Source organism: Carettochelys insculpta, chromosome 5, assembly GCF_033958435.1.
Source record: "Carettochelys insculpta isolate YL-2023 chromosome 5, ASM3395843v1, whole genome shotgun sequence".
In the NCBI taxonomy this organism is placed as follows: Eukaryota; Metazoa; Chordata; order Testudines; family Carettochelyidae; genus Carettochelys; species Carettochelys insculpta.
The window spans coordinates 92,766,380-92,779,967 of NC_134141.1; the positions used below are offsets into that span (position 1 = coordinate 92,766,380).

Consider the following 13,588-nt stretch of genomic DNA (forward strand, 5'->3'; position numbering starts at 1 on the left):
TTACCTCTAACTTTCAACTCAGATTAATTTGAGCGGTCAAGGACCAAACAGGCCTTTTGGAGGCTGGACCCTTATGAGACAACTCCTTTAAAAATAAGGATGAGGTAACGTTGTGTGGGACAGTGCAAAATTACATTAGAGACAACAGCAGTGCTTAGACAAATTCTTTCCAGTAACATTAATTCAGCATCCTTCACAAGCACTAAAACTTATTTTGAGAGACTCATTCTACACTAGATATTTCTTCAATTATTTTGTTATCCTATCTCAAATATACATTGTTGAAGCTGAAATTTTCTGGGGGAAAAAGGGACAAACTAACAACTCTCCCCAACTTCCTCCCTCTGTCCAAAAATAAATAAATAAATGAATGAATGAATAAATAAAAAGCTCAAATCACACACAAAATGCTCAATTTTTTAAAAAAATAACACAAAAGCAATATTGGTATTGTGATTTGTCTGAATTTCCTGATCAGGATTTTCTTACACTAAGATCATTACAAAGAGAGACAGGAAGATACGGTCCCTTGCCCTAAAGAGCTTTCAATCTGATAAAAGGCTTAGCCATCCAAAACATGACACTTCTAAATGGCCAACTAAATTGGTAATGGAGAGTTACTAGAAGCCACCTCCCAATTCTTTAGCTTTTTATACACCTTTTACATGCAAAACTCCATACCAGTTTTCTGGTCACCCTTGTAATATCCTTTGCCCTTCTCTTTCGCCTGACATTTACCTTTCTTCTGAGTCCGGAACATGTCCAGCTGTTTCTGCTGCTGTCTTCTTAGTGTATTAACAATAGCTATTGCTAGCCTCAGTGCTTCTCTTGGGTATCCATGAGATCGTAATGCATCAACCCTTGCACAGGCTGTAGGAACATGTTCTAAAACAGAGAAGATAATTGGGAAAAAAAAAATACTTGCAGGCCCCTCTTTTTTATTATGCAGCTTGAAAGGTTATTTATTTATTTATAAGCTACGTGAAGGGACTTAAAAGGTTATTTCTGAATGAACATTTGAAGGGAAGCTCTGTTCCTATTTCCAGGCCTTCTATTCATCTTCCCATCACCCCCCAAAAATAATGCCATAGAAACTGAACAAAGCAGCAAGTCATGGAAACGTCTTTCCGGTTTAGCCACTTACCATGCCAGAGGGGCCACCCGTGAGAGTCAAAGAGCGAGTTTTCAGTGTCGTCATGGTAACAGTAGTTGGTGTATAAGTCGCTGCTGATAATGTGCTGTAAGTGGCTGTCCTGCCAGTGGAGATCGCATGCCTCGATAGCTCGAGTGAACACTGTCCGATGCGGTCTGTTTGATGAATCTGTCATTTTCACACATACAGAAAGCTGTCACCCACTTTTATTTATTCACTTTTGAATAAATCATTCACGCTGTTTTTCAGTCTTCCTGTCTCATTCATCCCCTCACACTTGTGGTACCCTGTCTCCTCAAGTAGTAAACCACAGATGACATAGTCCACATACTAAATACTAGATAAATCAGATGACATTTATTTCACTTATTCACTTTTCCTTCAAGAGGGAAAACAAAGATCTACAGTCATTAAACTAATGCTAAACAGTGCTTTGTAAAGACAGCTATCAAATCACCTTCTATTTTAGCAATGCATATTGAACACCCCTACTAGCCTGATTAAAAGGCCATTCATCACACTCCCCCTTTCTTCTTCAGGCCTGGGGGGGTCCGGTATCATTAGCTTCTACAATGTCACTTCAGCCACATAACTCTGCTGAACTACAGGCAGCATACTGGAGGAGAATTCAGACAGGTCTTGCTTTTTATTTTGTTTTTAAAGTGACAATGTGTGGTTCTAAGTATCAGAGGGGTAGCCATTTTAGTCTGTATCTGAAAAAGCAACAAGAAGTCCTGTGGCACCTTATAGCCTAATAGGTATGTTGGAGCATCAGCTTTCATGGGCAAAGACCTGCAAATTGCATCTGATGAAGTGGGTCTTTGCCCACGAAAGCTTATGCTCCAAAATGTCTTAGTCTAAGGTGCCACAGGACTTCTCAATCTAGTTCAAAATACATGATACTAAAAATTACAGTGCTGATCTGAATTTGTACTGAAAAATGCCACATGGCACCAGAATCCCATTGCTGCCATGATGCTGGTCAGAGCTGAAAGTAGCATAAGAAGTTGGGCTGAATGTTAGGAAATACACCAATAAAAAACTTTGTAGGGTGTTATGTGCTGAAGGCTGTCCTCCCCACCCCCATCTGCCTGGCCCATTTTTCCTGGCTACAAGTAGAGATTAAAAGCTAATCTGGAACTGAATGAAATCTGACAATTCCCTTCACAGGTTCTCTTTCAAGAGATTGCAATTGATTCATGAGAGATGCCTCTCCAGTTCACGCTTTTATCTTTTTCTTGCACAGGCATTAAATTTTGGTTTTCATAAAAATATTGAATCAACATGTGTTTCAAATATTGTAGACACGAGGCTTCCCAGAGCCATGGTTCTGTATTGCGAGATTATCTTTTTATATTAATAGAGGTCTCGTACACATGGAGAACATTTGTGCTACCTTGGTCCTTAGCAAAGCAGCATCCTTTGCCCAAGGAAGGCTGGAAGGGACATTTTTCAAAGCTGACCGTCTCTCCTAGATTAACCATAGGGACTGCTGCAGAGCAACAAGGCTCCTCCCCTGTTCAAGAAGAGTGTCTTGCCTCTGCAACAGTCCCAGTGCCAGGAATAGAACCGGGGATCTCGTGTCAATGCTGAGTGTTAACCACATGGTTGATCCCACAAATAGATGCTTCATTTTAACACATCTGATTTCAATAGGGTCTCTTTAAATAGATACTGAAAGCTTCACAACTGAAGAAAACATCTAGTTCAGAAAAGCACACCAACAGTGACAACAGCTTAAAGAGCAAGCAGAGATGATGAACTTTCAGTACAATTCACGAAATTAACCTCAATACAGCTAAACACAGAATAGATAAGACTAACTTTTTAAAACCAAAAATGGATGGAAACATTTTAGGATGCCTCTGTGTTCAAATATGTTACTAAGTAAATCCATTTAACAGCTCCCCTCCCCCCCAATATTCCTTGCAAAACTATCATTACAGAAATGTATTTATCCTCCCTTTACTTGATACTCGTCCATCCCAATCCCACCCCCAAAACAGAGAAAGTTACTTGTCCTAGGAAAGAAAATAGAATTTTGCAGGGATATATTCATATATCGGTTATAGCATATGTTACAATTAGTGCACCTGTTCAGACTCACCTTGGTTAGCATTTGCACCCTGAGGCAAAGCATTGGTTAAATTGGGCAGCTCGTTTCCATGGTTTCCATCTTCCCAGGGACAAACATCCACTCCGTTCCATTTTTTCAGCTGTTTTAGCCAACTGGCCTTCTGTTCCAACTTGCAGTGAGGATTCAAAACTATGCACATCCACAGAGCACCTGATTTTTTTAAAAAATGCACAATTATCTTTTCTATTCAGAGAGCAACAGCCAATGGCTAATTTTAAAAGCCTATGGAGTTTTACCAGATGGTATTTTAATATGGTCTGTTTTCCCCCCTGCAAAGCCACACTGCTAGCCTCCAAATGTTGTCTAATGCTAGAAGACAATGAGTTCCTGATTCAGCAAAATGGAATTAATGCAGCCCTTTTTCAACCGTCCCAAATAACATTATTAGAATATAGCAACTTTCTACTGAAATTCAACATAGAAAAAGATATAGTAGGACTTCAAATGAAGTATATAAAATATCAGTTTACAGGGAAAAAGAAAGAATCCATACCACCCATCCTTGTATTTTAATTCTAACAGAGGAAGCAAGAACATCAGTTTAAACAACGCAAAAAAGAAATGGCAGGAGTATTAAATAGAAAATATAATTCTATTTATATCCCCACTTTACACTGCAATAAAATATTCTGAAATTGACAAATATATTAAACACAAGTATGCCTACACTGTACATATTTTTATAAACACCCAGCCACCCACCCACCCCTCTCCACATCTTCTGGATGTATGAAAACATACCAAAAACTCACACCCAAAATCATTTTCAATCACATTTGGATTTGAGAAATTTAATACTCAAAATTGCATAATTTGTAATACAAAGACTTATTTTTACTGCTATTACTTCAGTAATTAGGTTGAATTGTTGAATTTGTTTTACATTCTCTCCTTACCTACCTCACAGACAAAGCTAATTGGTGCTGACACTTCACACATACCATCAGTTCAGAATCTGACTCCCTGACTCTGTAGCAGGACATCCAAAATACTTCTAGGCCTGTGGCAACAATTTTTAAAAGGAAGCATTTTTCTCTGGATCAGCTGTTTCTTTATCCACATGACCTCTGACAGCTGCATGAAGACATCTGAAAGTGCTGTCCAGCAACACTTCATTTGTACATTAATTATGTACTTTCCTTTCTATAGGAGATATACGGAATTGCCCCAAAACTTCATGACAGATGCTCAGAAGAGAGAATAAAGATCCAGCTGGCTCAGGTGGTTAGCCTCTAGTCGCCAAATAATAGCTTGTTAGTAGGCATCCTTCAGTCTGCACAGACTATGGATCGCGCCCTTTAAAGTTTCAATTTAAGACTTCATTTACAGTGTTTATTGTGACTATAAAGACCCACACGAGAGTGACAGTCCTTGCTGCATATCTCGCAGATGTAGTGGGTGTCTGGCAAGTCCTTATTGTGCTTTCTGTGTGCTCGCTTCTCCTCTGCTAGCTGTCTGATCTTCAACTCGCCCTTCTGAAGGCCCTTGTGTAACCCCTGCCTCCATCTGCCGTGGTCGTCTGCTAGTTCTTCCCAGTTGTCCAGCTCGATGTCTACCTCTCTGAGGTCTCTCTTGCAGACATCTTTGTAACGCAACTGGGGGCGTCCGGGGGGTCTTTTGCCAGAGGCTAGCTCATCATAAATGATGTCTTTTGGAATCCTTCCATCGTTCATCCTGTGGGCGTGGCCAAGCCAGCGGAGCCGACGCTGCCTGAGGAGGGTGTGCATGGTTGGGATTCCAGCTTGCTCGAGGACGGCTGTGTTGGTAACTCTGTCCTTCCATGATATTCCAAGGATGCGCCTGAGGCAGCGCAAGTGGAAGACGTTCAGCCTCTTTTCCTGGCGGGCGTACAGGGTCCAAGTCTCGCTGCCATAAAGGAGGGTGCTGAGGATGCAGGCTCTGTAGACTTGCATTTTGGTGTGAGTGTACAGCTTGTTGTTATTCCACACTCTCTTGCTGAGTCTGGACAGAGTTGTGGCCGCTTTTCCGATCCTCCTATTTAGCTCAGTCTCCAAGGACAGGGTGTCAGTGATGGTGGACCCGAGGTAAACGAGCTCGTGGACAACCTCTAACATATAGTTGTCAATGCTGATTGATGGGGATTCAGCAACATCTTGACCAAGTACATTTGTCTTCTTTAGGCTGATGGTAAGCCCAAAGTCCTTGCACGCTTTGGAGAACCGATCCAGCAGTTTTTGAAGCTGGTCTTCTGTGTGAGACACTACAGCAGCATCGTCTGCGAACAGCATGTCTCTGATGAGGACTTCTCGCACCTTAGTCTTAGCTCTCAGCCTTGCAAGGTTAAACAGTTTCCCATCAGATCTTGCATGCAGCAAGATGCCCTCTGTTGAAGATCCAAAGGCATGCTTCAGGAGGAGTGCGAAGAAGATCCGGAACAATGTCGGAGCAAGCACGCATCCTTGTTTGACGCCGCTCCTGATTCTGAAAGCATCCGATAATCCGATAATAGCTTGTTAACTAAGGAAGTAAATGTATACCTAGAACATAGGCCGTCACACTACATTGATTCCTATTAGCAATTCACCATGTTATATGCCACACGCCAGGGTAAGGGAGCAAATTCTTAACACTTATTAATGGTGAGCCAGTAGTAACTTCAGGACTGATCCTAAACTTACAACATAAGAATTGGATTTTCTATTATTCTAGCATAGCAGCTAAATAAAAAAGGGCAAGCACAAAATTTTAACCACTTTATGATTATTTTAATTTATTCAGCAAGGCTGCATAAACAGCACTGAGAATTACAGCCTATCCTACCACAAAAACTGATTTATGGTATGCAGGAATGCAGAAACCAATCAAAACCAGTCAATGAAAAGCAGGGAAACACCGGGAAAGTTAGTGAAGGCCTACCAGGGTGGAATATCAAAATATTTAATTTCAAGTCTTTAATTTCAAGAGGGCAGCTGGGTTGTGACTTTAATGCCTCAGTAGCTGTGTTCTCAGAAATATTTGATGTCTGTTAGATACAAGGGTTAATTATTATATTGACTCCTTTACACAGAAATCCACGTGTCATACCAGAGGTTATATTACATAATTTGATTAAATCCCACACTCAGAACTCCCCCACATGCCACTTAAAATGTTAACTCCCACTGACATCAATGAGATGTGTGTGTGTCAAGCTTGCAGGATTGGGCCTTCACACCACTTTCAAGATTAACAGATTTCCTTCAGGAGGAGTGTCAGAAGGAATTCCCCATCTGGAAGAGAGTTGAGCAGACAGACCCTGAGGTTCCACACCCACAGTACTACAAAGGGCAATGTTTTTGTGGTGGGGCATAATGCCAGAACCCCCACTCCTCACCCAGGGGGAAAGGAATGCAATGGATGGGGCTGTTTCTACCTTGTTTTTCTGGGGCAGCTGCTCCATTCTGGGTATTTCAAATTGACCGGTTCCTGTCCTAGTGTAAGCCGCTATTGCAGCGGGCTTCTAAGGAGGAAGATGTTTAGTCATGCCTGCTCTTTACCCATCAGCCAATCAGAAGGAGCCATGAAGCTGTTCTTCCTATTTCAAAACAGCAGCTGGTCTGCCTCTTCCTACTATGATGGACAAGCTTTAGGAGGCATCCTCTTAGATACCAAAGCAAAACACAGGGCTTATTCTGGTCTGGAAACTCCCAACTCCCTTCTACCTAACAGAATCCCACATGGGGCAATTCCTGACTGCCCCACCTCCCCATAACCACTGCTTATTACAGGTAACAGTCAAATAAACATAAAAAGAATTACTGTTTGTGTGGAAATATATCTTATCCCATCCCAGACTCAGGGAAAAAAAAAATTAATTGAGAAATATTTCAGCAGACTTCTTAATGAAAAGATTGCTGCGTACAAAAGAATCTGCACTAAAAATAGCACTCCTGTTCTCCAAATAGAATACTCCTACAATGAAGAGAAGTTGACCAGTGTGGCATAATGAAATCCAACTACCAACATGACCCACAACATAAACAACTGCTGCAATGAAGACCAATAAAAACCCAGTCAGAATATGTAGAAATAGAAAGGGACACAAACTAAACACTCCCTACAGTGGCCATATTCTTTCCCTCAGAACTCTGGAGGCATTTAGTCCAGGCGAGAGTCCCTCTCATACAGGACTTAAAACAGACACTCCAACCCCATACACTATGGAACAAAAAGTCAAGCCTGGAATCAGATGCTGTACTGCGTCCGACCTCTTTCCAATATGAAAATCTCCAAAATGCAAAGGCAAAAATATCACAAGCCAATATGCAATATTAAGTTTTTCCCTGAAGATGACTGGATGATAAGTCATGTTGGGACTGCAATATGATATTAATTCCACACAGGAACAAATATTAAAACTGTTACATCCCAGTGAGGCATTGTCTGTTCTGACTCCACAATAATCCTCTTGACCTGAATGAACCCAGCATTGCCACAACAGACCTTTGATTCAAAACAGTATCTTCAGGGATGTCCCACTGCCATTTGTCTCCAGTACATCTCATCCCACAGAAAGATATAACTGTTCTCTACAGTGCTTGGTTTCTTCATGCATACAGCCAAAGGCTAGCATAGCTACAGTCTCTCAACTGATACTCTACCCCAGAGCCAAGACTGCACAAATGGACAGTGTGTCCATGGTGACGCTGGATTTAAACAAGTAAAATAGAAAATAGCATTATTAAAGTGCTCAGTTACTTTAACAGTAGGTGCTGTAGTAATTAAACACTCACTCACGGCACACACGTATTCACAAACCATAAAAAAAAGGAAAAAGGCATGTATACAGACTCTCTTTAGTGATTAAGTATTACGTAGTTCTCATAAATCCTATTCCATCTCAGCCCTTCCCCAACAAATAGAAAAACCCCACCTAATTTTACTGGGTGGAAACAGCATGAGAAACTGAAACTTCAGCCTACAAGACAGGACTGATTATATTAGTAAAAATAAATCTGTTTTCTCTAAAATATTGTGAAGTTCTGTCACTGATAATAAACAGCTACGCTTGTGTCAGTATTTTCACAATAACCATTTTCAGTAGCTTATAATCACTTGTGTTTGATTGCTACAGACTGAAACCAGGAATAGGGTTTTAACCAAGCGCAATTTTTATTAAAATATATTACACTATTTAAATCAATGCTCTCATTTACAACATTAGAGCACAAGTATCTACACACAAGTTGCTGTTTTTGAATGTATAAAGTTTCTATGGTAGCTTAAGTCAAACTTCCATTTAAAAATTAAATTTCAAAAACTGTCAACCCAGATTAGAACCCAAGTGTCACATTTACTATTTTCCACTGTTAATCACCTGATTTCTTTGGTTAAGAGTGGCTACTGTACAGGGGGATTATGTCAGCCACATTGCCTCACCATACCCCTTTTGTGAGTCTATTGTGGAAGCATTGTTTTAGGATACTTACATGTTGTTACATACATGCCACATGGATGTTTAGAAAATTGAACTCATAAGCTTTCCACATATGAACTGGCTATAATGTCAGAAGTGGCCGTTAAGATAGGGAAAATATTTACATGTTTCACAACCTAAATGACTATACAGTATCATATAAACTTTATAATCCAAACATCCGATATAAACACTAAAGCCTGCATTAGAATAGCAACAAGGCTGTTAGCAAAATAATGGAGTCTAGCGTGTACCACTTTTCGTCCTCAAAGGCAAGTTCCCCACAGTCATTGGTAAAACCATCACCTTCCTACATGCAGTAAGAGGTCTTCATTAGAACAAAAAGTAATCAGAAGCCCCACTGGAGAATGATCCAATTAAACTACTGTTTTCATGGTATGGTGAAGATGGCTGAAGCACTTACTTTATCATAAGAACCCCAAGGAAAAGTACTTGCAGTATTCAGTCAGAACAGAATAGCAATTTTATTCATAAAAACAATTCCTTGATGCACTCTGGTTTTTCTACAGAGTCTTCAGAAAGAACCTGCAATGGGTGTTGTGTTTCTTGGAGAACAGAATGTTTCATTTTGCTCTAATTCATTCTATTACTGAATTAAACTTTGATGTATTGGTCTTGACAAGTGCTTCATGCTGATTGTATTGTGTATGATAGTATAATCACTCCCCATGCATTTTACACTAGCTGGCTGATTAATGCAATAGATTACCTGCAGCATTGTTATCTTCCGCACACTAAACTCTGTGCGTGTATGTGTTAGGGAGAGCACAGGTGTACTAGGAGGATGCAAAATGCACAGATTTCCAGTTAATTTCCTTCCCTTCTTCTCTTCCAAGACCATTCAACAGCCAACATTCCCAGTGTCACAGGAGCAAGTGCATTCTAGTGCAGAGAAATGGAATCTGAGTTCTATACTTACCTCTATTACTCACTCACTGAACCATGCACAAATTACTGAACTGTTTTGTGCTCGTATAAAAAAGCTTTAATGTGGACTCTGTCTCTAGCCTAAATTTCAGTGTCCTCAAATTTTAATACCTACGAAAACACCATGCACCTCATGATTTAACATAATTGTATCCCTTGTCCTCTTTTCTTACTTAGATGCTCTGTTCCATCATCCCTTACTAAATTTTACCTAGTTTATGCTCCTAGCCTGCAAACTAAACTGACCGCATGGAGCCCCACTGACTTAGCCTCTGGGACTCTACATAGGCGCTGTGGTCCACTTAAGCAATGCAAGGTGAGGTTTTGTTTTTTCAAGCAAAGCAGTGTGCAAGATCAGGACCAAAGATTGTCGTCTCCTCAGGGCACAGACTAGTTACATCTATCAAATTTCAGTAAAGGGACTTACTTATGATTCCTTACAAAAATTGTTCATTTTTATCATTTACACAACAAGGGGAACAGTTTTATTTACTGAGCTGGGAAAAAAACGCTGGAAAGTGTTTTCAAAGAAACCCACTGCTTTACTTGCCTGGCATTTGTGACCTTTTTTATTTCCTAGGTCACACACATTCAAAGTAAACTAACAGCTTTGCTAAGATAAGAGCAAACAAATGGTTATTAAAACCAGCATTTTGCTTACATAAGCGAACAGCACCAACAGAGATTCACTCAGTCCTTATCTCTGACAATACATAAAGGTGCTACAGGTTTAGCTGTACACTGCAGCGAAAGGCACGCGGTGTACACACTTGCCAACATGGCATGCAGATGTAGATAGAGTGAAAGGCTCTGGCGACAGCAGGACACTACTCTGCCAAAAAAGAGCTGGGTAGACAATAAGGTGCTGCTTGGGGATGTACAGAGCCAGGTTAAGGTATATACCTTAGGTTCAGGTGGGACTGGCATTACTCATCTAAGCCATGCTTTACAATCTGCACTGCCATTTACATCCATGTTCCGGTCCAGATGGGGTGGGGAGGCAAAGGGGGCAGTAGTCCCCAGGCCCAGCCTTTCAAGGGGGCCCAGAGGTCCAGCTGCCACCACTGCCAAAGTAGCAGCAGTGGCAGCTGCAAATCCAGGCCTCTTGGAATTGCTGTGGCCGTACAGCTCTGGTTCCGCAGGAGTGGGGTCAGAACCATGGTCCTGGCAGCATTGAGGACTGAATACCCCAGGCCCCGTCGCTTCCAAGGCTTGGAGCTGGACCACCCTCCCACCCTGTGCCAGGGCCAGCAGTGGCTCTCGGTGGCACTACTCCTGTTAGCTGGGTGTGCAACGTATGTACTACATTCTGCATAAGTGTAAATGTACCTATAGATTATAAAGGAACATGGTCAATGAGTCCTGCACCTTACAGAAGCCAGACCTTGCTGCATGGAGCTGTGACAGGTACTTCAGGATGACAGACATGGGGCCTGAGATGGTGGAGTATGGCCCCAAGAGCACCAGAATACAAACCACTTCCATTCTGCCAGGTAGGTGGCCCCATGGAAGGCTTTGTGCTTGTGAGCACATGAGGTCTATGGGGTTTAATCATGAAGCTGCCAGGCCATGAGGTGGAGAGATTGGTGGGAGACCAGGTCTGGGAACTGCAGCAAAGGGATTGGGGTGTCCACTGTAAGCTCCAGAAAAGTGGTGTACCAGTGCTCGCATGGTCACACCAGTTTTACCCGTAAAATGGCTGACCTGCCCATGCGGATTTTGAGCAGGCCCTTATGCACAAGTGAAAATGGTAGGAACATGTATCACGTATGATCCAACCATGACAGGAGAAAGGTGTCCTTGATGGAACCCTGGCTATAGTTCCAGAAGTAACAGAGGCTCTGGCACTTCTTGCTGTTCTGAGTGGCAAAGAGACTTTCGCTACCTCAAAGATGGCGAGAATGACATGTAGTCGGATGGACCATTCATGCTTGTGGAAAGACCTGCTGAGATAGTCTGCCAGCTCATTTTGTGATGCTGGGAGATATCTCGCTTTCAGGTAAATGGAGCAGACTGTGTAAAACTCTCACAGCTGGGGGCTTCTCAACATGGGGCCTGTTTTGTTGCCCTATCTTGCTTGTTTATGTAAAACACTGAAGATGTATTGCTCATCACAAGACACCCACACACCGACACCACAGGTGCGCCCAAAAGATGTGACATGCTAGCCAAGCTGCCCACACCTCACTGATATTGATGTGGAGTGAGAGCTCATCACAGGAGCAAAGACCCTGAGTCTGCAGGTCTCCCAGGTGCACGCCCCAACCCAGGGACACGGAGGATTGGGCTGTATAGAAGCAAATGACCTTGCACACCTCTTGCTGACTGAGCCACCAGTCAAGGACACGGAAGACCTGCACTGGACAGTTACCACCAAATCCAGATTATTGCACCCTGTGTGATAGGTCCCTCCTGGCTTGATTCGGGTGAGTTTGAGTCTCATCCTGGGTGCTGCATCACATATATGCAGGACACTAAGTGCCTGAGATGTCTCAGGCAGCCCCTTGCAGTTGTAGTGGGGTAAGATGTATGGTGTCTGAGACTGTTGAAAGCAGGACTCCGGAAGGAACACCCTGGCCTAAACAGATTCCCAGCACTGCTCCAATAAACTCTATCATTTGAGTCAGTACCAGGTTTGCCTTGAGGAGACATACCATATTGTCAAAGGTTAATTTCACCAGTCATTTCTAAGCACCCACTGGGCCCTTGGAGCACCCTGAAGCAGCCAATCCAAGTTTGGATATATCTGTACCTGCTGTCAACAAAGGGAGGCTGCGACAACTGACACATACGTGGTAAATACTCGGGGAGCTGTCAACAGGCTGAAGGGGATGATAATGAACTGGCAAATTTGACCACAAACCTGAGACACCATCTGTGATCAGGACATAGGGTTATGTGGAATTAAGTGTCCCTGAGATTGAGGGCAGTGTATCAGTCTCCTGGATCCAGAGATGGAATAATTGTGCTCAGTGAGACTATATGAAAACTACAGCTTTTTTTGAAGTGATTGAGACCTCAGAGGTCAAGGGTAGGTCTGAGATCCCTTTTGGCTTCAGGGATTAGGAAACAGGAGAGACTACCTTGCCCCTTGGGTCTTCAGGAACCACCTCCGCTGCCTCTGCAGTGAGAAGTGTTTGCACCTTCTGGATGAGCTGATCACGAGAAGGGCCCCTGAAGAGAGATGTGGACAGGGGTGGATGGGAGGGAAGGCAGGAAAGAACTGGAGAGAATAGCCCTCTTCAAATCATTCACAGGACCCAGTGGTCTGAAGTTATATGGGACCAAGAATAGTAGAAGTGGGATAGACAATTCAGGAAACAGGGATGAGGATCCAGTCTCTAGTCTGGCATGTAGTCCCCAGGCACATTCTCAAGGGGTCCACTTAGAGCCCAAACCGGTGCACACCTGCTTGTGCCTGCCATTCCTACTGGACTCCCTAAAAAGTCCTCTTGAGACAAGGTTGGTGGAGACGGTGAGAGGTCTCTGGTTTCAAATGTTTCAGTTGAGTAGCTGGGGTGTGTACCTTCAACATAACCCTCAAGTCTTTTAGCTTACACAGCCAGCCTCATGTCAGTTTTCTCCACAAAGTCCCACTTCAAAGGGCAGGTCCTAAAGGGTCTGCTGAACCTTGGACTGCAAACCCGAGGCCTGCTGCCATGAGCTCCTCCCACGGGCTATGCTGGAGAACAAGGTACCGAGTCTTCAAAGTCCAGTGAAAAGGTGCGTACCACCACCCTGTCTCCTCAACAGTAACCCCAAACGGCTCCCTGAATTCTGAGGGTAACAGCTCCCTCAATTTCAGTGTGGAGTTCTCGGAGCTGAAACTGTACCTGCTTAAGAATGCCTACTGGTTAGCAGTCCTGAGCTGTAAGTGCCCCACAGAATAGACCTTTCTGCCAAAAAGGTAGATTCTGGCCTGCAAAGACTTTTC

At 42.8% G+C, this 13,588-nt stretch overlaps 1 protein-coding gene across 1 annotated transcript in view; it reads right to left on the reverse strand.

Annotated features, from left to right (window-relative positions):
* The window catches only part of ZSWIM6 (zinc finger SWIM-type containing 6), a 170,488-nt gene that overhangs the window by 40,588 nt on the left and 116,312 nt on the right, over positions 1-13,588 (reverse strand). The window contains exons 5-7 of the mRNA XM_074995537.1: positions 3,261-3,440; positions 1,145-1,321; positions 739-885 (exon numbers count right to left, since the gene is read on the reverse strand). Of these exons, the coding sequence (XP_074851638.1) occupies positions 739-885; positions 1,145-1,321; positions 3,261-3,440 (504 nt within the window). The remainder of the gene's footprint in view (positions 1-738; positions 886-1,144; positions 1,322-3,260; positions 3,441-13,588) is intronic.